Source organism: Poecile atricapillus, chromosome 10 (genome assembly GCF_030490865.1).
Source record: "Poecile atricapillus isolate bPoeAtr1 chromosome 10, bPoeAtr1.hap1, whole genome shotgun sequence".
In the NCBI taxonomy this organism is placed as follows: domain Eukaryota; kingdom Metazoa; phylum Chordata; class Aves; order Passeriformes; family Paridae; genus Poecile; species Poecile atricapillus.
In genome coordinates, this window is record NC_081258.1 from 7,525,798 (window position 1) to 7,551,556 (window position 25,759).

Below are 25,759 nucleotides of genomic sequence, written 5' to 3' on the forward strand. Positions count from 1 at the left end.
AAAAGCCTTTGTGAAGAAGTAAGCTGATTTTCTATTTTAAAATTCCTTTCTGGAATCATTAAAGCAATACAGAAGAAGTCTCATACAATACTATGAAGGAGGCAAAGAGATCATCTCTAACACAGGGTCATCAAAGTCACACTCCAAGAAACTTTTTTAAGCTAGCTCCTGCCTCAGCACAGCTTCTCTCCATTAATGATACTCACGTGAACACCAGCACTGCAGCACATGAAATACCTCATACAACCTAATTATTTATTTTCACAGTATACAAGTACAGCAGAGCACCCTTGCTCTTCCAATTCCACAGAGGGAGGACAACCACAAAATATTCCAGCTTAAAAAAATTATTTCCAGACTATTTCTACATATTTTTACTCTTAACTCTCTTTTTGCCTGTTGATTTTAGTATTTAATTAAGTATCTTGCTGGTCTTGGGGCTAATCCTACAAAGTTTTAAGTACATACACAGCTACTCCCCATACTGTTTTCTGGCAATGTATACAGTTGTACATGTTTCAGAGATTGCCTTTCTTATAATGATAGGCCTTTCAGATAAGGATGTGTGAGAATATAATAACCACAAAATTATTACAAAATGCATCTAAGCAGACAAAATGAGTTTGTACTTGTACTTAAAAGTTAAACCTACTTATTGACTCACTTCTACCAACAGGTTCTTATCCCTCCTCCCCTCCACACACACAAGAGAGGGAATTATGCATAAAACAGTCAAGGCAAAACACAACTACCACCAAGAGTGAGAGATTACTCTCACAGTTTTATAATATTCAGTATTGTATGCTTTTTTCCCTGTTGATATTTCACACTGTCTCAAATACAATTGCTTAAAAAATGTATTACTTGCAGTAAATAGTTTAGAAATAAATTTATGCATTTTGGAAAAGACTACTCAAGCAAAGTCCATCCTTTCCCACAAGAAGCACAAAGACAAAGCTCAGACTTTTAGGGTATTTCAAAAGCATTAGCCTTTAAACCACACAGCAAGCTATGTGTCAAATGTGTAGCCACTGTCCATTCTTCAGGCTGTTTCTAAGAAATAGCTTAAGATTCTTCTCAGAAAAAAAGCCTGTTTTTGCACTGCCTCCTGGATGAAATACCACTTCCAAAAAACATGTGGTGTCTCCAGCAGTGCCTACACAGACCCAGCAGAGGACACAGCTCCTTCCACATGCAGTCAGGGGCCTGCTCCCCTTACATGACTCCTTCATTCTCCATCAGAGAAAGTAGCTCTTATTATCAGTTAATTCACATCAACATCATCCACAGCTTTTCTGGTGTCTAACACACCTTCCAAAGTCCATGTGAAAGAGAGGCAGTGATAGATTTTCTACAAAATGCTCCCACGCGTGCCTTCAGCTCTTCAACGTGTTCTCAGTATACATAAGCATATACATAGTTAGGACCAATTTTCCTCTGGCTTTTATTTTACATTCATACTAAATGTGATGCTCAGCTGTTTCTTCACCACCACGAGCGTCTCACTCCTTGCCTGCATATCTAAATACTGTTCAGCAGCCATCTAGGTTACGCTGCTGCTGGAGCACCAGGCTGTGATGCGCCTCCCGGACGGGTGCACGCTGCCTTGCTCTGTTAAGCGAGGACATCGAGCAGTTACACAGCATTTTATTTTAAAATACTGTACAAGAATTAACTAATCTGCCCAATGGCCTGCCAGGGAGGTGAGTATAACTCTCTCCTATTTCACAGATGAAGAAACAGACACTTTAAGTGATTTGCCCCGGGCCACACAACGGCAGCGGACAGTTGGGATTACTGCAACAGCCCGGCCCCGTCCCCAGCCAGCCTGTTGGGCTGCTCACACCTCCCCTGACAGAGGAAAACCAGGGCTCCTGCCTGGCTTAAGCAGATTCCTTCCCTTGGTCAGGCCCCTCAGCAAAGAAGGGGTCTCCTGGAAAAAGGCTCATGCACCTAACCACCGGGCAAGCTCAGGGGCTCGTGTTCTGAACTCGCCACTGCACACTCTAAAAGCCTCCAACAGAATTCACTGAATTTTTGAAACATACAGGAACTAGCGAGGAACAAGTCACTTCAAACTACAGGGGGTTTTTATTAATTGAGACCCCCATAAAAATACTGGTAGAATAAGAGAGACTTCACAGTCTCCTCCTCTTACTACCCCGTGGTTTAAGCTTCTTAGAGTCTTTTAAGACGGATTGAAGCAGAGGCTGTTGTCCAACTTTGTCACATCCAATAATCTGAGCAAAGTCTGACATGGCTTTCAGGTGAACCCGTGTAGTTCCTATTTACATGTCTCAGCTAAACCACTTGGAAAGATAGTTCAGTGCCACAGCCCCCCAGAGCCTCTAGGACTGTTCTCTTGGACTACCAAAAGAAAAGGTATTCGAACCAGGAATCGTGCTAAGTAGATTTCCTCTGCACAGCAGCCTTTCATATTTACAGGCAGCAAGATTTCTTTACATTTAGATCATTCTTTCCCAGCTCCTTTATTAGTCTGAAAGGACTTGACTGGATTTCCTCATACCGTGATTAGTCATTTTTTAAGAAGCAGCCCTCTGCTTGCTACAAATACACTGGTAGAGGAAAAAAATAATTGGGGAACACATTTCATATTGTTGAAATGAAGTCCAGCGAAGCCAGATTTTACACGACATGACAACGTACTAATGCCAAACTGACACAAATTCTCATCTATGCGTTTTGGCTTTAATGGGTTAATTAGCTTGGCTGGATACAAATTTTAATTATCTGAGTTTGACATTAATGTCCTTGGAGTGTTGTCTATAAGGATTTGGGGAATCATAGACATTATTTTAGTTACTTCTGGAAACTGTGTGTTACTCTGGGATTTAAATAGTAAGAACAGATAAGAATAGTGAGAACAGGTTGATCTATTTTGAAAAATCAGACTTTGTGAAACAGGACAAACTGAAACAAAGCTGAAGCCTAATGTACCTGGTCTTCAGGGGACTCTCATGGCTATAACATAGGAAATAATCTCCTTTGAGGATAGGTGACAGGACAGAAATTTTAGATTAAGTGTAACAAAGAATTCTTTATGCAACCAAGATTCAAAGTAAAGATAATCTTGCTGCTTAACACAGTTTCTCATGCAGAAGATAACCAGTCCTAAACACAGTTATTTATACACAGAGTGTTGATAAAGGCCAGGAACAACCACCTACCTCAGTAACTGACAGTGGCTCAGTTCCTCCAGAGCAAGAACCAGGTGGTACAACCTGGAGGCAAAACCTCAGTAGTTCACACTCTCACCATGGAAATTATACATATTTTAAGTGCATTACTTATTTTCTTACTTTTTAGGGTCTGCATAAGTAAGCCAATCACCTGAGGATTTTTGAATGTATTTTCAATAAATATATATTTAATCAGCAACAGAATTTTTTCTAGCCAATACTCTTCCAACAAACTATCGCAGGTTACTTGAAACAAGTAAGAAAAAATAAAGCAGTATCTACTAGAAGCTTTTCAAAACACCCTTTTCTGTTCTTCTATTCTTTTCTGTTCATTTTTCTAGAAATGGATTTAAGAGTGAAAAGAGAATCCTGATGACTTCTTGTATATATGGATTTAAGCTCTCTTTTTGCTTGCAACAAGACATGTAAATTCATTCCTTATAAAAGCAATTGCACCAGTTCTTTAAAATGCAATGCAACCCTTTGTGCAGTAGCTTTTCACCCTTTGAAGACAATCTTCATTCTGTTTTCCATGTTCCCTTGGTACCAAAACCAAAGTCATTTGGATTTTCTTCTGTAAAAATTTGTACAGGCAATTTGGCTTTAGGAACACTAAGTAAATGCAATGCATTTCTTTTAGGTTCACACACCTATGTAATTGCTAGAATTATCTGAATACATTTAAATTCCTCCTAAAAGAAGGAGGGTGGCATTCAGACAACTCCTCTGTTGCCCAGTAAGAATCATAAAAAAGGTAAGGGCTTATTTGAATCACAGTATGTAACTTACAGAAAGGAGTCTATTCTCCTTACTTTGTTCCAGTGTGCTCTGGTTAAAATACCCAGACTGTGGTCCTGTGAGAAGCCAAACACCTCCTGGGAACCGCAGAGCAAATTTAGAGCACTTAGCACTGCATCGAATCAGCTCCTAACTCAACAAGGGTAAGGAAGGAACTGAGGGAGGTTATCATACTAAGAAGTGATAATCACAAAAAATGGTAAAAAAAACTTTAAAAGCACAGTGGAACAGAATTCTCTGCTGTACAAAAAAAGAGCAGAAAAAAATATATATTTTAATATAAAAAAGAAAAAGCTGAATCTTTTTGTAGCATTGCCTGCACTGTCTGTTCTTAAGCCTAAAAACTGTGAGTAGACAAGTTAGTGTTACATTATTTAGAATATCAGGGAAGATATTTTTACCCTTGGATAAAACATTAAAACCTCTAAAGGCCTCACTCATTCACAGATGGGAAATGGAAAGCCTTCCTATCATGCATTTTGGAGACAAAACCTTTTTTTCTGGAAATACTGATAAGGAACAAATTCAAACTGGTCCTCATCCACGCGGATCATCTCATTAAAACAATGGTATCTTTTAAACCCTGTATCCTGAGCTATCGGTCAATTTTGATTGACACAAATATTTGTATTAGGGGTTACACACTGCAATTTACAATTGGGGACTATCACAATACTGTATGTTAATGTAATCAGTATTTTCATTTCATGAATTCATTTGCAGCATGACACTGCAAGGGTATTCTTACATATACTGAAGACACAATTACTAGAGTAGTTCAACAATTCTCCTTTAAGTGGAATTTTTTTTATCTGATAAATTTTTAACACAATAAAACCACTCCTAGTTCTGTGTGCATGTTTTAATTTCCCACCTTTTAAAATGTTTAGACACTTGGAATACCTAGCATACAGAATTAATCCACAAATATTTACAAGAAAAATCTATTTAATTTCTTTCTATAGTAACTACCACAGGGACTATTGTAATGAAAAATTTCCCATCTTAAAGAATTAATGCGATTACTGATATAGAGAAGAAATGTAATTTATATCATCACAAACACGTAAAAGATATAATCCCATATTCACAAAAAGAATCTTTATTCCCTCTTTGAATTCTGAGACAATACAGTCTTGCCTTGAGGAGAACAGAAATATTATGAAGTACCTTAAGCAAGATAATTGTAGGAGAAAAAAAGTACAATTGCATTATTGTTGTGCTAAACTGTGACATACTTAAAAAGCTAATTTCTTTTATTTTAATGGAATTTGGTGTGCATATCCTTTAATCTACTTCACTATTTCTTCACGTTTTTACACACAAACACATGTGTGAAGTGTTTCCCATTATCTGTATTACCTGGTTTAATGAACTGCAATGAATTTAAAACAATTAAAAATATACTTGGCAATTCTATAAACTTCACTCTATTTATTAACTATTTTGGAACTAACTAAATATCTAGAATGTCACAAAAATTCACAGCAAATTAAAGACCTACTGCAACTCAAATATTATTCAAGAAGACACAATCAATATTTGATGAAAAAGTAACATTTGACATGAGTGACTGTCCCAAATTTTACCAAATACATTTCAACCAATCACAGTGCTGAACAATTTGCATCTAAATCAAAAGCTAAGCAAACAGAAATGTATCCCCAAAATAGGGCTTTCTACAGCTATGTCAGCTAAATGCATTTAAAATTCAGTACAGTCACCCTTCAATTATTCCTTTCAATTAAATAAATTTTAACCAAGAAATTAATCTACTGTGGCTGGGCATTTCTCTATTCCACAGAAGCAAACATTTTTTCACTCATTCTCCTTTAAAAAGCAAATTTAACAAAACCACTAAGACAAAAAGGATGACCTAATTAGTACTAAGTAATATTTAAAGCTTTCATGTATGGTACACTCGTATTGCTACCCCTAACTTCCAAGGCTTTATACTCACCGATACTGTTTGATTTATCTGGCACTACTGCTATTTGCTTAAGCATGCAAATTCACATCCTCCATTCCTGTATGCACCCAACATACACAGAAGGAGTCAAAATGTAGAGAAAATGTCCTGTGAGCTTTGACTGAATTACCTGTTAGGCAATGGGGTGCTCAGCAAGGACAGCCTTGGTGACCAGAGGTCTCCAACACACAGACCCACACGAGCCAAAGGCAAGAAGGAAAACTCCCCAGAGTGAGCAAGGAAGAACATTCAAAACTGTTCTAGGAATCTCTTACCCTGTTCTACCTGACAGACAGTCCCCCTAGAAAAACTGAACCCTGAACAGATGCTCTCCCACTCCTCACCATTCAGCAGAGTGAGACGCGAGAGATGACATCCAGTGAAAATGTCTTGTATTTATTTCCTTGTAGTCCTAACTCCTGTAAAAGCACTGAATTAGTAGGGCTGTACTAATTAAGTTTGTTTCAGTTATTTGAACAGATCTGACCAGCTAGTTATGAAAAAAAAAAGCCCATCTAAATTATACAGAGTAATATTTGATAAAAAAAATGTAGGTCATGGAAGAAACAAACCATCAACAAATACAGCCAGGTTTATTTCAGAATTTTCTCTTTGCTCTGTTCAGACCCCAATTTTATATATCAAAGCCTTTAAGTACACACTGGCCTTAAACACATGCTTAAAAAAGCTTTGCCCCATTAGGACCTTCTGCCTGGCACGCAGGACGCTGGGGACTGCTGGCAGTGTAATCCCCTGCAGTGAGCCTGCCCTCTTTTCCAGTGTGTGTGACCTACTCTTGGAATTTATGTCCAAAACAAAAAGATTATGTACAAAAAGATCAAATCACGTTGTGTCAGTGTGATGACAATGCCCAATACACGCCCTCCTGTAAACTACTGTCCCAAAACACCACTGAAAGCAGAAGTCACACCTAGGAAAGTAACTACAGAGCAATAAACAAACAAAAAAGACTTTAAACTAATACTTGCTAAACATCAGTCCTGCAAATTTTTGCCACAAGCAGCCAATTCATAGTACATAACAATGGCCCAGAGGTGTTTCACATACATAACTTCTTTCCTTAGAACAAACTAATAAAATCTCCAATATTCTTCTTTAAGTTGCCTTCATTTAGCATGAAAATTGTTTAAAGAATTTAAGTTAATTGTACTTTTTTTAAGAGAGAAAAGTGTATCTAGGAAAGAATTAACCTTTTTTCAGAGTCATATGTACTAACATGTTTTTTACCATATAAAACTGAGAACAGTCCTTAAAAAAAGTTTTTAGTTAATACCAGTGTTTTGGAGCCTCCCACTGGCAGCCATCACACAGCTGAAGTGAACTATCAGCTGAATGGAGGGTTTATATCCAGCATCAATGACTATTTTGCTCTGAAAGAAATTAGTATTTCTGAGTTCGTATTTTAAATGCAATTTAAAACACCATAAAGGAAAGAATTCAGCATTTATTGTGTGTCTCCCAGCAGACCACTTAATGTTCAAACATCTTCTATGCAAAGGTCAAATGATTTCACTGAATGTAACAGTGACAAAAGTATTCTGCAGCACTGAAAAAAATATCAGATGATCAAGGAAAAAGATCTGGACCTGAGATCTCACAAGAGTCACAATAAATAATGTAGATTCAGTTCAGTAAGAAAGAAAATTGCCAAGTTGTGTCAGCAGAACCAGATTAAGAAAGATAATAGGTAAAATACAAATTACATACTTCTGGCAATGCTCTTCATAAAGGAGTATTTTAAAGTAATACAGCAAATTAAATTTTATAAAAAAAATTCTCAAATCTTTTTACATAAATACTGCCTGCACAGAAGTGGAAAAAAAGCTTATTCAGATGGGGAACCTCTAGGGTATTCTTCTGTAGGCAGCCACATGGATAGCTGCAGTCAAATAAAAATCCAGTGTAAATAATTGTGGTAGTTGTAATATACACAGGGCAAAGCTGCAGTGAGCACCCATTCAGGAATGGGACAGGTTACAGGTATGAAAAAAATCAACTCAAATGCCTGTCTGAAGCAAAAAACAAAGGCTAATAGGCACCAGTTTATTTTCCATTTTTGTTGTGTTTTTTTCTTCCTTGACATTTACATCAAATATTTTAGGTTCTCATTCTTTCTAACATAAAGAAGTTCCTAAGTGCACCATGTACAGCTCTTGTGGCTGGTCATGGCTCCTCAAAGCCAAGATCTCACCACCAGCTACAAACATCTGGAAACCAACCCAGGAATTGCCCCTGGGATGTTTTTCTATGCAAGATGGATTTGTGGTGATCAGCTGCACCGGATCTGGGGAGATCCAGGAGATCACACCAGAGGAATGTCAAGGGCAGGAAGCAGAAATGCAGATGAGCAGCAAGTATAAAACCCAACAAGCAGGAGTAAAGTATGTGTAGAAAGAGGAAATAATAAAGGAAAACTACACGGCCAAAACAAACAAACAAAACAACGAAACAAAAACCACCCCAATTAAAAAAAAAAAACAGAACACAGGACAAGGCAGCAAAGAAATAAGAAACAAGACAAGGGAACAAAATATAGGCAATAAGGTAATGAAGAGCAAAAGCACAAGGCAGTGTCCACTTGTCCACTTTCTGGAAGAGAACACCGCATTTGTTACATTAAAAGAAAGTAAAAGGGGGTTTTTAGTTTGGTTTCTTTTTCTAGTTAGACATACCCAATCAAGTCCCAAGCAAGGATTGAAGATAAGGTCCTAAATTAGTATTACACCTGACTGGGACTTCTGTTTGTGAGCTCACAAAAAGACAAAAAAGAGAACAGCGTAGATATCACTAGTTTTATGCATTAATACAAAGGTATATAATTTTAACTATTCAATTATTAAATTTAATTAATTTAATACTTATTAAATCATGTTCAGAAACATACATACGTTTTTTTCTGTGCTCAACCAGCTCCACAGCCTGCTTTGCTGAGCATTTTGAAAACCAGCTGTCCCCCAGCAGAACAGTGATCTCATTGGTGTGGACAAGCTTTCCTGGCATGAAGGCAAGAGGACCAAGAGGTACCTGTCAAAGACACAGACATCACTAATGAAAATAAAACTTGGGCAGTCATACACGTCTTAAGTATTTAAAAAAGTAAAACACAGATTTTAAAAAAATAAAAATTCTACAGCAGATATTTAGTGATTAACCCATCATAAACATTCAAATGACCAGATCCATTTGAATTTAGAATTGTACTTACAAAATCTGAAAACTTGAATTTCACCAACTTGTTTTGTTACACAGAACTACAGTACAGCTGAATGCTCACTTCATCTGAACATATAAACCTTGATAATAAAAACTGAGTTATATTGCCAACTACATTCATTTCCTAATAAAAGCCAGATCAGCTTCGCTAAATTTTTTTGAAATACTTAAATAGGTTTGATCAACTCAAAGATGAGTTGCTCTTCTTAGACTCTGCTTTGGTAACAGTAAGTACCCAGAAACTCCAGTGTAAGACACTGGGGCTCCCAGCAGGAGCACAGACAGTGTTTAATCTCACTTTGCTGGGTCTTTCACCAGGCTGCAAACCTCAACTGCCCAGGGATGCTCCACAAGCAACTCTCCCCCTCTAACTCCTCTCCAGGCACAAGGACAACAGATAAAAGCAGAACACTTCAGGCAGGTGTACACAGGTGACAAACATATTTTAGAACTTTACATCTGCTTCCTAAAATGTGAATCTCCCATTTTCACACGCATTGCAACATCCAGGACACCGTTTTATGATTTAAGACATCTTCTACTGCCCAAATTTTACTGGCAGTGCTTGGGCAAGTCCTCTGGGTGTGGAGGAGCCTTGGCCACCACTACCCCTGTCCCCTGCAGCAGCTCTGGCCTTCTGACCCCCAGGCCCACTGCCACCTGCCTGGCTGCCTGTGGGCTTCAATTGTGAAGAAATTAGGAGACCAAAGTCAAATCAGATCTAAAATGGAGGTGGCATAAAGATAAGAACCACATCCACATCAAGTCTCTCTCTTTTTAGGGTAAAAAGACATCTATCTCAGATGGTTTGTATCAGCTCCCTCTACCTTATTCTTCCGCCTTCTTCCTCAGTTCCTCAGCACAGACACTTGCTTTCCCATTTTGTCTGTGCTGAAGCAGAGCACTTGGCCTAATGGATCTGTCTCCTTGGAAAGCAATCCTCCCTCTCTTCCATATCCAGGAGGGTCCTAGTGCTGGAACTAGTTCTCTAGCAGGCAGGACCCTGACATTAAGACTATGCAGAATGTGCCTTTTCTACACGTGTGTCCTCCCTGACTTGGTTTTAAAGTAGCAGACTGCATGAGTTGTCTGTTCACTCTTCCCCCAAAATCATGAAAGCAAAATTAAAAGCATATGAAAATATTTGCCTAACAGGATAGGAACTGTTTCTATACATTTAAAGTAACATATGTGAGTTAACATTGCTGTTTCAACTGAGAATAAGCTCTACCAGGCTTTCTTTCAAAAATAGGGGAGTTTCTGTGCTTTGAAACAACACAATCTTTATGCTTTACATCATATGGCCACACATACACACATGATAAATGGATTACACACATAAAATCCAGAGCTGTATCACCAGCACAGCAAAGGGAAACCCTCCCTTTTCCCACATGGTCAGGTGTACTCCAACACTGTCTTACTAAAAACCCAACTCTGTATCTGAGCCAGGCTGCTGAGGAAGGCAGCAGTCAGGCACCGAGTGCAGAAATCAGCCACTCAGTTATGTGCAGTACAACTTCCCTGCCTTCAAGGATGGATTTTGAGTTGAACCTGAGAAGCAAAGAGGAAAAGAAGAGAAAGAAAAGCCAGTTTGTTTAAAATTTTGGTGAGCATAAGCCAACAGGGCAAATTTTACACAGGGAGCTGTGCAGTTGTTAGGGAAGATTCAGAGCACCAGAAAAGATCGCTGTGTCAATGGGAAGATTGGTGGAACAAAAATTAGCAGCACCTTTTTATGTAAAAATCAATGTTCTAGGGTTTATTTCCATGAATCAGGAAATACTACAGCCACTTTCTTCTCAGGAAATGACTAAGTACCATAATTCAGTCATAATTATAGTTTTCTATACAATAGATTTACATATCAAACATGTCAGGTTTTGTGTTAAGCATTTATGTCATCAGCTTTCAGTTGTCAGTAACACTGTAATTTACAATGGATTTCAAAGAAAAGAGAAAGAAACAAAAGCAAAGGTTTAACTATTATCATAATAAACGTAACATTAGTAAGTACTGGCAACCTGACTAACACCTCATCCCCAGTGCAGGCAGCCCAGGTTTTAACAGTTTTAGCCCATTTTCTTGTGTGACCTCTGCCATGTACATACCATGATATCATAGGACAACTTGTCAGGCAATGTCTGGAGTCGTTCCTGAAGAGCCTCATAATCACTCTCCACCTTCTTCCTGTTGATAAATTCAAGTTGATTCAATTTCACAGCTAAAGAGTGAAGTAAGGCTTTCTGCTAGTAAATCAAAACCACACCAAAAATACAGAAAAATTAACTGTTTTACTCTAACACATATAGCTGATAGATTAATAACTCATTTATAGAAGACATGGGATGACAAACATAATAGCTAGATTATTTTCTAATAATGTGTATTAAGATAGGTACATGATTATTTTAGATTGTATATGTCTTGTTCAGAATTAGAATTTTTCATGGTGCAAAGAAGCAGTTTTTTCACTACAATCTGGAGTATCTCACTACATGTTCAAGTCCAAGTTATAACACCACCAATATTTAGAGGAAAAACTGAAAATCCATCTTATGCTTTGTAAGAGGCAAATTCTTCAAACTATCATTTGTAATATAGAGCTCATATATTGACCTCAGTTTGAGGAAAATTTTAATTCTTATTTTCCCATGAACTTTGTGTTCCTATCAAGAGTCAACACTCCTGAAAGATTGCTCAATCACCAGGTTCCTGTCACATCTTCCAGCCCAGACAAGAACAAGCATCACTTCTGTAACTAAATTGCAAATAAGGCTCATGCTACATGTTGCTACCCAGGAGAGAAATGGTTTGGTGAACTGGGACAAAGTATTCATTCCCATGGCAGACACCTGGTTTTTCACAGGACTTGGCAAGAAACAGCATTTCAGTGGCTGCAGTGATTTTACTCTGTGTGCAGAAGAACTATACTTCCTCTAAAAAAGCCTTTTGTAAAGGCATTCTTAAATTTTTAAATTTGTCTGGAAAAGATCTTTTAATGGACCCCTGACATTCTAAAGATGGTCAGAAATCAGCTCCTGCATAAAGTAGCTGGCATACAAATGTCAGGTTTGATGATATTGTTTACTTGTACTTCAAAACAATAAACATACATATGGTAGTAAATTCTGAAATAGAAGGCAACTGAAAGCACAGAGCAGCACACTTAACAATGCTGACCCAAGATGCAAATTACAGGTTTTCTGAGGATGATTCAGGAAAGCAATCTATAAATGTGCTGAAAAATGAATGTCATAGTTGATAACACAACTCTCAAAATATTACCATTGATTTTCTTGGATTCATAAGCAGAGGTGAAATCTTTTTCAGCATTCATTATGAAAAATTATCTGATACTCTTATGTTTTGACTCATTTGCTTCACAGCTGAACTCTGGTGTAAGCACCCTACTTTTTACGTCTTAAGTTATTGAACTCATATGGAAGAAAAGAATTTGGGTTTTTATGCCACTTGGACCTTAAAACCACATTCCACCTAACTGATTTACAAAAGATGCTTGCTGCTGCTTTGCTCTGACAGTAGATTTCTCTCAGACATTTTAGGCAAGTCTTTCTGTCCGTTGCCCACATCAGAGTGAAAACATAATTCACTTCCTTCAAAAAGGAAGGATAAACTCATGAATCTTAGCAAAATGCTCTGAGGTGTTTTGGGGGAGGAAGGAATAGAATGAAAACTTGGTGTCAACAATAACAATCAATTACTTAATGCTATTTACAGAACCCAGCCACTGCCTTGGAGAGGTCTGGATTTGAGAAATGGACTCCAAGCAGTCACTAAAAAAAAGGCCTGGCACATGTCTCAAATGCAGGAGAAGACTCCATGGGAAGAGCTTGGCATGAAAATCCCCCACTCAGAGCAGGATTAAACATTCCCATCGTTTCATGGCTGAAAGTCACTCAACATTTCTTCATTAACCTGAAAAGAAGACACTGTCTTTAAGGTCTGACTGCTGCCTGTTACTGAACAATCCGATCAGAGTCCAGGAGAAATCACCTGCCAAAGAAGCTGTGCTACTTCACAAGTAAAGCATCCTGCTTTTTGTACTGGGACTGCTGCCCTTTGCTGAGCAAACCCCCACCATGGCAATCTCTGAAACTGGGGTCACATCCTGAACTGGGCCATGCAGATAAAGAGAATTTAAATTGATCCTTTTAAATAATTGGCCTGAAACAGCATTACTTAAGAAAGGAAGCTCCCTCTTCATGTACAGCTGATGGTTTCACAAGCTCTGGGGTGTGCCAGTGCTACAGCCTGCCACAACAGGCAATGAAGAGCCAAAGGGAACAGGGAGAAAGAACGTTGGGACTCCAGCTATGAACATGTCCCTAGAAGGGGAAATGCATGGCTAGCTATTAATCCCATAGCAAACCCATTATTGGATTCATGGCTTTAGAAATATACTTCAAAAAGTGCACTGAAAAATGGAAAAGAAAATAATTTAATGGAAATATATTGAAGCTGAGCATTTTAAAACCCTATTGTTATTCACCCAATTCTATTTAACATTCTTCTGTGTCACTGACTACTTAAAAGGTCTTATGTGAACAAATTATTCAGTTGAAACAAGAGCACTCAGCTCTTGCACAATCAAGACCTAAATAAGAGTACTAAATTTTAATTTATTTTTTTTATGAAGTAAAGATTGTATGGATGCTATACAAACTGCTTTTCTATATAAAAGAAATCAGTAAGTTATTTTTTTCACTAGAGGTCCTGTGCCCAAAACTCCCAAGTTCATGGGGTCATTGCCAGAGTTTGCATAAAAGCAAACACAGGAGCAACTCCTCCTTCCACAGAGCCAACACTCCCAGGCCACTCCACAAACCTCAGCCACTGCAAAAAGGAAAATAATTGTCACAATTTTTCCAAACTTTTAAAAATCAGTTCAAATTTTACAGCTTTCTGCCTAATAGTTTATTTCTGAAAAACACTGTCTCTGAGTGGAAGAATGCACATGCAGAATTTCACATGGGAGCCAGCAGGCACAGACACTGCAAAGCTCCTGAGAAAGTGCATGAGCTGGAGATATTCTGCCTGCCTTCACCACAGCAGCACCAGTAGGCACTTCAATATTTCCCTTATTGAAAATTAATGCAGCCTCTGAATTTTAAACATAAATGAAACATATTAGTTTTAGATTATTTTTGCGAGCCAATAGTCAGAATTTAATATGATGATGTGTATAGATTGCCTTGATTTTTTTCCTCTTATCCAGCGCTTGCAGCCTATGTGCATTTAAACTAAAAACATTTGATACACACTAAATATAAATTATTTGCTTGGAGATCTTTCAGGCATGAAGAAAAAGCCTCTTAAAATAAATTTAAAATATTATATGCTTGATGGTGTATAACCAAAGGTTTAATCTCACCACTAAAGGGGCAGTTGCTGTGATTCTGCAATAACCCTGCAGACAATAATCAAGACAGCTCCTGTTGTTCTCTCAGTAAAATCATGGTAAACACAGCATGGATATATTGTAATTTGATATCTGTAAGATCAACTGTTATATCTCACAGTAACTCATAATATAAGATTTCATTCACCATTAAATGTACATTTTCCTCAGATGCCATACAAAACTATTATTTACTAGGTATGTTTTCTATTAACCATAGATTGTCAACAGAGAAAAAAATGCCCAGAGATAATTTTTTTATATAACAAACCATTTATTTTAAGTATTGAAAACTAAGATTTAGCATGTTCTTTACTTGGGGGGGGGAACAGTGAAACATTACTTTCCACACTGTTTCAGCACATGGAGGGGGGCAAGTGGAATTTCCCTACTTGCTCCCTAGTTAGAAAACAACAATAATTCTACCCTGGGAGCACCTTTTCACCATTCAGGCAGATTAAGCATTTATCCAACAAGGTTACTTGGGCAAAACTGGCAGATGAAATAGGCTTTTAAGGCAGAAGTATAAACACTGAGGCTCACTGTACTTGTGATTTAATCATACCAGTGAGAAACAAATATATTTTAAGGAAAGTACATTGCAACAATTCTGAACTATCACTAACTATAATCCCCAAAACACAATTGCAGGATTTGACTCCCATCAGAATTAACAGCAATACTTAACTAAAACATAACTAGGTTACTCATCAGTATTTTAGACATGTAGACTTTTTTTACTTACCAGTGCTGGATTTTTTCTTGGCAGCCAGTGACCACCTGTCATTAAAACAGATAACTACTCATGAAAAAAACAAGGCTAAGCACACAGCTGCAATGTCAATGCATCAGAAACTAGAACAGGAGCTTTACAGATTTGGTGCTGTCTCTAGCCACATTTTTATTTGTCAGGGCAAAGGCGTGTGAATGGTCGTTCTTAAGCAGCACACTTTATCACAGGCTAATGCAGAGTGATAACCACAGAAAAAAATTACAGCTTTCCACTTCTTATTTTGGTACAATACCTGCTCCATAACTATTACGTGACACAGGATCTGAGATAAGTAGCAGTTTGTGCAATCTGCTGATCTATTTTCAGTGTTACATGTTTGCAGAATAAGAAAACAACATAAATTATAACAAGACATCAATGTAACTCCCATACTCAGTCATTAAAAAGCAAAACAAATGAATCTCACAGCACCAAAAACATTTTTCCTCTATCAGTACATCAACAAATGTTTCCACTGGCCACTTTAACTTGAAAAAGCACAAATTAACTTTGTGCTGTGTAAATACATGGATATTTGACAACATGATGGGCTGCTGGTTTCTCTTCTTTCTGGGTGTCAAGAAATTAAGTTTTAATATAAATATTTCACTTACTTCCTTATGCCACAGGCTTTCCCAAGAGATACAAAAGAATTTAAAAAATAAAGTACACTGTTAAAATTAAATACTTTTATCTTTCTTAACTGCAATTTTTTAGACTACATATAGAAAACAGGCAGGATGCTGAAACCTGTGACCTTCTCTGCCACAATTACATGGAGATTTTGTCTTTCAAAACATATTCTGATCTCTGAATAATAGTTACCAAAAATACAACACAAACCATTTCATTCAATTATATGAAATGCAATGAAGCCATGAGGCAGTTAAATATGTCTAGACAGCTTCTCAATATAAGCATTTTCTAGATTTTTTTTTACAAATTTTGTTTTTCCTATAGCCAAAATAATGCTAACATTTGAAAGCAATTAATGAGAAAATTTGCAGAGAAAACAATAACATACATTCAAGTACCACTGAAATCACTGGAGCAGATAATTCTTTTTTTTTCCCCAAACAACAGAATGAAAGACAATTTTTTTTCAGTTAGCATATGTGCAGCTTTTGCACAACAGATCTCAAACCCTGCACTTCCTACTCATGCAGGAGTAAAAAAAATGGGAGTACTTTGTGAGCTAATAATTCTTTAAACAGAGCAAAGTTCTTAAATGAAAAGGATCAGCTTTACATTTGTGGTTACGTTATTTCATAATCCATCAGGAAAGTCAGCCAGGTAGCTCATCCCACATAAGCCAAGTTTAAATTTATCATTTGCTTTAAACTCCTACAAATCAAATGCCTAGCAAAATATCTTCCTTAATGTGCAAGCCAACTATTTTTAAGCTTGAGAGTAAATACACAGACTTGTACAAGACATCAAGCCAGAAATCTAATTCATACTATTAATATAAAGCTTATTTTAAGACTAAAGTCTCTGCAGAAGACATAAATTGTCTGGTAACAAAGCTGAGGAATACTGGAGCCCATCACTAACAAGTTAAGGAGTCCAAGCCTATTCTATCCACATCCTTCATCCTTTCACATTTGGCAGTGATTGTGAAGTACACAACATAATTTAGCATACAAAAATGTTTATGAAATCCTTTAAGAAAGTTTCAATTTAATTGCCCCATTATGGATGAGGATGGAAAAGACAGGAAGCTTTCCATTCCCAATACATGACTTTCCATGCATGAAGTGAGCTGAAAGCACAAAAAGAAAAGCCCTACAAACCATAAGAGCAGCATGTTCATTAACCTCTACATGATAATCCTTTCGTAGCTGCATATTAACTAGTTACATATTCATAATCATTTACATTATTTAGAGGACCTTCTATGAAAATTTCTAGGCTATATCCATTAGCCACAATGTTAAAGGTTACAGAAGATAGTCTACTTAATGTTTCCAGGAAGCTTTTTTAATTAGTAAATATGTAAATTGGGCACATATGCTTTTTATGTTTTTAAGAAACAGCCCATCAGTAAAACAGCATAGGAGCATATGCTGTTTCCACCACCCTTTATCCCCTCAAAAAAAAAAAAAAATCAAAAAAAAAAAAGACAGAAAAATCAATAACACCAATCAATTTTAATTTAATTCTTCTTCTTTGATATAATCTCTCTTGAAGGGATACCAAAGGGTGGAACCAACAACACACCTTTTCATTTCAGTGGCCAGCATAAAATGAGTCCTTTTACAGAAGTGCTAAAATATACCACCTTAAAAATGTTGCAGGCTGCACTTCTGGAACTGAAGTCTATTAAAAGAATAGAGAGAATAAATATTGAAAAACAGATGGGAGATCAATTATGCATATGACCTTTATTAGGTCAGTCCCACTGTTTGGATAACAACTGGTTCTTATCACAGCAAAGAAACAGATAAATATATAAACAAATCTTTGATTCTTTGCCTTTAATCAAACACAGGAAAATCATTAGTCTATCTTCCACACTTAATTTATATCCAGAGCTACAATTAAAGAATGAAAAACCCTTTTTAGGTAAATAAAATAAATGACCTGCTTGTGTGCTCACTTGAGATCCATTTACCTGGACAGCTAGTGCCACCAAGTATGCCTTACTTTTAAGACATCATAGTGAAGTGGTATCAACAAATTCTGAATTCTCCCCTTTTAGGCATAAAAATGTATGAGTTTGTGAATGCACATGGTTATCAGTGGCTTATCTGCATACTAAAATATTTATTAAACTACTCTTGTGCAGACTTAACATTACCTAATCATGGGTCTGGTTATTAAAACAGGATCCAGTGTCAGAAAACATATTCCAGGCTTAAAAGAAAGCAAAAAATACAAATATCTTGTTTCCTTCCTTTCCACCAACAGCAAGTTGTTAAAATCAGAGCTCCTCAAGCTCCTGACCTACCAGATCCACACCTGGGAGCTCCACAAGCAGCCCTGGGGACAGGGGAGAGGCCATCCCTGCACACCTGTATCCCAAACCTTTCCAGCAGGAGATTATGTGCTTGTTCTGCTGTCACTGCTACGTGCCTGAGCTATTTCTAGGGATGTCTGTGTTGCTGCTTTTAGGGAATCCCTCATTTGTAGGTGTCACAAGCAGAGCACGAGGATCAGCTTTAGACCTGTGATCACATCCCAGGCGTCCCCAGCTCCACTTTACCAGCATGACCCCAAGGCAGATTACAGGCTAATGACTCCAGATCACCCCCAGGCAACTCCCATCATCCAGCCAAGGTCTTCATTATCTGACCAAAGACACAGAATTCCTTCTGCCTGCAACACATTTTCCCTTCCCAGTCTATTTATACACTACCTTCTCCATGATCCTGTATCCAAAGAGTTCAAAATCTCCTCCATGAATTCAAGTGAGCAGCACTTTGAAAAAACACTGCACTGATTCTGCAGGCTGAGTTACAACCACTGGCTCTGCTCAGAGCTGGGAAGGGAAGTCAGAGCTCCTAACTCAGCAGCCAGGCTCCACAATCCAACATTTCCTTGGCAATGAGGACAGGTGAGAAGGATGCTGTAGCACAAAGCAGATCCTTACCTGTACGTGCCATGGGTCTCTAACCTATTCCACATCACCCCAGCAGGTCTTCACCCTCCTGTACAAGGGCACTTCTTTCCTGCACCTTATTTTTCCCTTATCTGTTACTTCTGCATGTGCTCCCATTACTAACAGCTGAATACAATTCTCTGTGGTGCTTCTGATTAATGAAGTGGTGGCACAAAGAGTTCTTTTCTCTCCATTCCCAGACTAAGTTGTTTTATTCAGGTACTTCTCCAAGGTATGGAGAGGGCATGGAAGTGAATGCTTCTCCCTACTGAGCAGCTGGGCACTGCCTACAAAGCTGCTGGGTTTAGCACACAGAGGGCAATTCTCTCTCATCTCTTCTGAACAGCAGCAAGACAAGCTGCCAAATCAGAACCTTATTTATGTCTCAGCTTGTGAAAAATTTTAAGTAACAGAGCTGGGCCTGGTATCATCTGCAGGCAGTTTGGGGTACCAATGTCTGTGTGAGTTGTGCAGTTACATTCAAGTCCAGAGAAGCAGAAATTTTTATGTTTTTAAGACGGAAGTTAAATTCAATGAAAATCATGAAAATAAAAATGTCACACCAGATTAGGTACAGGTCCTAAATGAATGAGAGCTCATTTCCACACTTGCAAGTATGAAGGTGGAAATGCAAAGCATGACACAAACGCTAAGTTTCCATATAAATATATGTTCATAAACATATGTTGCAAGTTAGGCACCTAAGAGGCCAAACAAATGTCTGCTGGTTCTACAGGCACACTAGAGCATTTTGCTTCAAAACTGTGGCTCACAATCTGGCTGGTCTTCTGAAATTAGAAGGTAGGGACACAGATCTAATCCCAGCTCTGATTCTGTTTCTTCTATATGGCCTTGAGCAAATCACAACCTCTCAGTCTACATTTCTTCATCTGCAAAATGGGGATAATAGTATTAACCTACCCACCTCAGAGTGTTTAATGATGATTAATTAATGTGAGAAAAGCACTCTAAAGATGTAAGAGCACTATATAAGTGATAAAGCATTATTTACCACTTGAAAAGTAATCTGAATAAAATCAGATATGCAAGTAATTTGTTTACATGTAGCAATAATATAATTTGTGACTATTTAATCTTGAATTAGTCTCACTTTAAACATCCCTTTCAATCACATTTCCAGTTACTTAGGGAAAATGACAGTATGGAATACTTTCTGTAGAAGCAAAGCAAGTAATGAGGTGGTAATTAAAGTAAGGGTCTAATAAAGTCTAAAACCAATGACTTGCCTTCAGGAGACTGTCCCTGCCATTTGGGATTGTAAAAATATCTCCATTTCAGCCTAGGTCCTGTTGCTCAGAACCTTCCACCAGTGTACGCTGGTTTCCTGAAATGCAGATCCATGTTTGCAAGGCACGTGATAAATCCAACATCATTTCCACTACTGACTTCCTTCACGTGACTCCAATGGTTCTGAATCTTAAATATTCCATATTCAGCTATTTACTGCGGTTCATACACACACATGAGCTGCTGCCATCTGGAAATGTTTGCAGTATCAAAACTCTCTCTGCCATGCAATTCATGCATGAGATTTGTTCCCTCTTGTACCCCCAAACACTAAAATTTTACCCATGAAATTACCAGTTCACAATACCACTTTACATTACAGAACAACACTAATGGGTGGTCAAATGTTTAATCATCTCTTGGTAACAAGGATGTAACAAGCCACAGAAAAAATAAACTTTTAAAATTAATTTTCATTTTTTCCTCTAGGAAAACACACAGTACTTGCCTAGAACACAGCAATCACTGATGGAGAAAGACAGAATTAACATTTGTACAATTGTTTTTCCTAGAGCCACATTTTCAATCAAAAAATGAAATAAAACTATTAAAAATTCTTCAGTCTGTTGGCACACTGTATGATCTAATGCAAAAGGAAGAAAGCATTTTTGAGCTCTCATATTCATTTATTAAATCATATTACTGAAAAACACTACATTTCAACAAATTATTAACATAAAACCCCCTTTAGGTGGAAACTTTTGTCTTTTGAAGAAATGTATTTGGGAAGAATACTGAAGGAAAAGAGAAAGAAATCTGAATCATGGCAAATATTTCTTGAAAAATCTTACTTAGAAATATAACCATGATTTTTACCTTTCTTTACAAGAAAACAAGTGAAGATCTACAATTTTTATATTAAGTGTGTATACACCTGTGGGTCTGCATTTTTGCAGAAAAAGTAGTACATAACTATTATTTATCAACAAATAAATACTAAGCTCTGACCAAAATTATTTTGGGGAGCTCAAAAATTCTACAGAGCAAAAATCCCACGGGCAGCAGGATGTCTACTGCTGAGTTCCATTAACTCCAAACCAACCAAAGTGGGGCAAGCAAGGAGCACAGAGTGAGGGCTCATCCTTCACTGGCAGCAAGCCAGTGTCCACGTCCTGTAACTTCATCTTGAGACAAAGAACTCAAAACTCAGTATTTGAGCTGAGGTCAGGTAAACATATTTGTGTAGCTACAGCAGACCAGCACAGGCACAGAGCTCCCATGATCTAAGCAGCCCAACACCTCAAGCAGGTTTTGCAAGCTCTGATGCAGTTGATGGTGCAACAACTATGCTGCAAGCAAAACCTAAGCTTAACCAGCTTAAAATTGCCATGAGCTGTGACACCTGCCTCACAGACGTAGCTGCAGGCTGTGGTTCAGCTTTCAGCCACAGTCCTGAGTAAACCCAGCATCATCCCTCTCTGGCTCCTGCTACTCAGTTCCACTGCCTCATCCTCCCAACCCCAATATAATCTGCTGACAGACATTTGTAACTACATTAGGGATCCACATTGAATGAAAAATAGTCCAGGAAGGAGGGAACAAAAAAAAAAAAAAAGGCAAAAAGGTCAAGTTTGGTTTTAAGCTGGATCCCAGCCCAGTTCACTGAGCACTGTCACAAATGTGCCACCCTAAAACTGCTAAAGGACTGAAAAAAGTAGACACAAAAAGATTAGTAAGTTGTTCAAATTTAAGTCATCTGGACAACTCACAGGATCATTAATGAAAATTTTGAGCAAGTGTCTGAGACTGTTGCTCCTGTGCTGCAGCCTATGCTAAGAGACGAGGAACTACAAAAGCAGCACCTGCACAGTACGGCAGTGTCCCAGTGCCCTCACCACACAAACACAAAGCCTCAGTATACCTGCTGCTCTGAGAGCCCCAAGGCAAGCTCTGAGCCAGCAGATCCTGCAACACTGGAGGCTCAGACTAAAACAAAATACAATTTTGCAACCTCAAAGGATGAAAGAAGTACTTGAGTCAAGGAGCATCCAAAAGGACCTGAGAAGACAGGTTACAAGCTTAACTTACAGAACGGAGATCTGCAAAGATAGTGAAGATAATTCCCAAAGACTACCCTGGTCACTGCATCTACTCACAGCATCTGCAGACAGCTGTAAGAGCAGCACAATTCAGTAACATTTAAATTTTGTACATGTAATCTCATCTACCCATTTTGGTTACCTATGAGGTTAGACACACACAAGCTTGCCCTTTCCAGAATAAAGATGATACTCTTTAAACTCTTCTGTGAATAGTCTCCTTCAATTACCATTAAAAAAACCTACTGAAGATTTGTTAATTTATTTCACAACTCTTGATGCTATATAAACTAGTGGGCATTTAACTCATACTAATAAGAACATGGACAAATATTGACTGAAAAAGTAAAAGTGATGATCAATTAACACTGGAGGAACAATAAGTATTCCATAAAAAGCTTCCAGATAATGAATGAATTAGCCCTTTTACTTGAATGCAGCACATGAAAAAACATTACTGGAACCACTGGCCAGGGTGGAATGTATGTCATCACAAGTTTCCAAAAAAGTAATTGTCCAGGTACCTTTTAAAAAGGAATAGAGCAAATAAAGCTTCACTCAGGTTCTTTTTAAAAGAAGCGCATCAAATCAAGTTTCAGACACTCTGTTCCCTTTACTCAAACAGTTATTGTGCAAAATGAAGTCCTGCTGCACTGGTGGCTCATACCCAGGCTTCCTCTGGCTTCTGTGAACTTGGACAGAGGCTGGAAAAAGTGCAGATCATAGGAGACACTGCATTGGAAAGCACATCTGAGGCTCATCTGTGAGTCCATAGGCAAGCACTTCCAGATTTCCAGTGGCTCCTGCAGCAGCATTAAGTGTACAAGACCCTACTCTGCTTCACTGCTCCCTTTCAGACTGCAGGAACAGCTCTAAAACTGCCAAGTTGCTGATTTCATAGCACAGATATTACTTGGGAAAGACAGAAGCAGTCAGCCCCAGAAGTAAATTATGTAAGAAGAGAAAACAATTTAAAAGAGCGTAAGCTTAGGATTTTGTCATTTGTTTCTCCATAACCCACCTACAGGTTGTTTAACTGTCAAAAAACTTGAAGCACCCAAGATCTTGAAAATCATTTGGAAATTAAAGATCATACAGTTCTACCATTCAAATTCACAAAAATTAAGAATATGTCATAATGCACAATGACCAATGAGTTACAGTGAGAGCTGCACTCAATCTAATTGTGCTTTGCTGTCATGATGAGTGACAGGAGAGTCACTTCCTTGTCCTAATTTTTCTGAAAGGAAAATAAAAAAAAGTGTTTCTCGGTGCAATACAAAAAAAACCAAAAAATATTGCCATCTAATACTGGAATCCTTTCGATTCTCCATGCCTGTGTCTGCACTCTGCAAATGTCTCTTGGGTCTAATTGGTTCTGTAATGTCCCCCATTACACATATCGTCATTGCATTGCTCAGAAACTATAGAACATATCATCCCACTGTAAATTCACTGTCTACACAAGTCTTTCCAAATCATACACATCTGACTTGTCAACTTCCCATCAGTTAGTAATCCTAACCCACTAGATTGCAGGAATAAATGTATATCAAATATTACGTTAAAACGCAGGCCCTACAACATGAGAAACCTCCTATTTAAATATTCATTTTATAATTCCTATATTAACTTGCAATAGATTTACTGCAGTATTTCCAGCTATCATATATTGCTTTTACAAGTAATCCATGATACATATATTATATTCTTCTTACAGAAATATTCAAAACTTTACGCAGGCATTGTGCTTCCAATGATGGTCTTTATCATGAAAATTACTAGATATTCTTCTATAATTTATCCCCAAGATACACATTCTAAGTCATGTTTTTATACAAAGTGCCTTTAGTAGGAGCACTGAAAATTGCTTTTAACAGTTTGGGCTTACTATCACCACAAATTAACAAGATGAAATCTGTCCAACAGGCAAGCAGTCCTAAACAAGAATTAAAATTACTTTTCACCAGGGGTCCTGAACCTGCAAGTTGCAGCCTCCACCTGATTAAAGACAGAAAGTTGTGAATATCCTCTTCTTTCAGTATTTTTAAGCAGGAAGGAAGCCTCAATTCACAAGTTCTCTAGGGCAGCTCTTAGCACTTTAAAGCTCAAACCCATAGCTGTACCAGGGTTGTACAATGGCCTGGATGTTAACCAACCACAATTCAAATATTATCTTTAATGCTGCAGATAGGTACTGCTGTATTCCACAATTTCACTAAAGGCTGCCCTCAGATTAATGGGAATAAATAGGTTTCCCTACACTTAATCAAGCACCACTGGGACACCACAACATCCCAGTAATTAAAAGAAATGTATTTGCCTGCCAGTATATAGAGATATTGTTCTGGCTAAGTAACTTTACTATTTTCTGTGATCCTTACAATACAATTACTAGTTTACCAAAATACTGGGTAACTAATTCTCCTTCATCTTTGTGCTGAGACAAAACAGGAGCCTTCAACTTCAGTGATTTTGTGGGAAAAACACAGATCTCTAAGAGGTAGCTGAAATGAAAAGACCTCCTCCATCTTAAAATACAATATTTTTGTAACTGAACGTACTGTTGTAATCCAATTATATATATTCATTGCATAGAGGGAAAGTCTTACTATATCTTCATCACAACACTCCATTGTAACCAAGATATGTAGTTCTTTAGTATAATTTCATATTGAAGCTGAAGTGTTCCATTTTTTTCAGCCAATTTGCAGAAATTATGTAAAGTTTCCCTATGATAAAATATAACTTTGGTACCTCAGCCTAACAGAGGCTTAATTAATGGTCTCCTGGGCCTCTTTTCCACTGGAGCAGATCTGTTTAAGAAGAGTCTTAAACTTGCTTACAGAGAGGTCTTACCATGAACTGGGAATAATTCTCTGTGGCTATGGCAGATGTGTGCTTACACATTAGGCCTGACACTAATGTACCAGGGAAATTATTCTCCACCAGATTCCACCACCTTGAAAACTAACTGGAGCCTGAGCAGGCGAGTTCCCATCACCGATTATTGGCATAATGGGTTCCAACCCGTGCAGAACAGATGATGCAGAGGATTCCAGCAGACCCTCTTACTCTTCTTCCACTTTAGTGGTCAGTTGGCTACACAGCTCTTTTAGCAGTGATCTAATGGGTATTCAAAAGTAGATGCATTTGTGCACACAATATTCCAGACAAGGCACATTTTTATACCACAAAGGTGTTACTCACTTTTTCTCAACTAAACCAGCATGTGACAAAACACAGGCTAGAGATAAAATCTTCCATTTTAACTGATGAACTCTAACATGCATCTTACAATCTGCTTGAAAAAAATTTAATCACATGAGCAGAAAAAGTGAAAAGCCTGCAGACTGGGCAAATGTATTTGTGTCAAAAACACCCTACACATGACCACAAGTTATTTCCACAGTGAC

The 25,759-nt window shown here is 37.8% G+C and overlaps 1 protein-coding gene across 1 annotated transcript in view; it reads right to left on the reverse strand.

Moving 5' to 3' along the window:
* The window catches only part of URI1 (URI1 prefoldin like chaperone), a 41,022-nt gene that overhangs the window by 14,183 nt on the left and 1,080 nt on the right, over positions 1–25,759 (reverse strand). The window contains exons 2-4 of the mRNA XM_058845934.1: positions 15,369–15,403; positions 11,313–11,391; positions 8,877–9,012 (exon numbers count right to left, since the gene is read on the reverse strand). Of these exons, the coding sequence (XP_058701917.1) occupies positions 8,877–9,012; positions 11,313–11,391; positions 15,369–15,403 (250 nt within the window). The remainder of the gene's footprint in view (positions 1–8,876; positions 9,013–11,312; positions 11,392–15,368; positions 15,404–25,759) is intronic.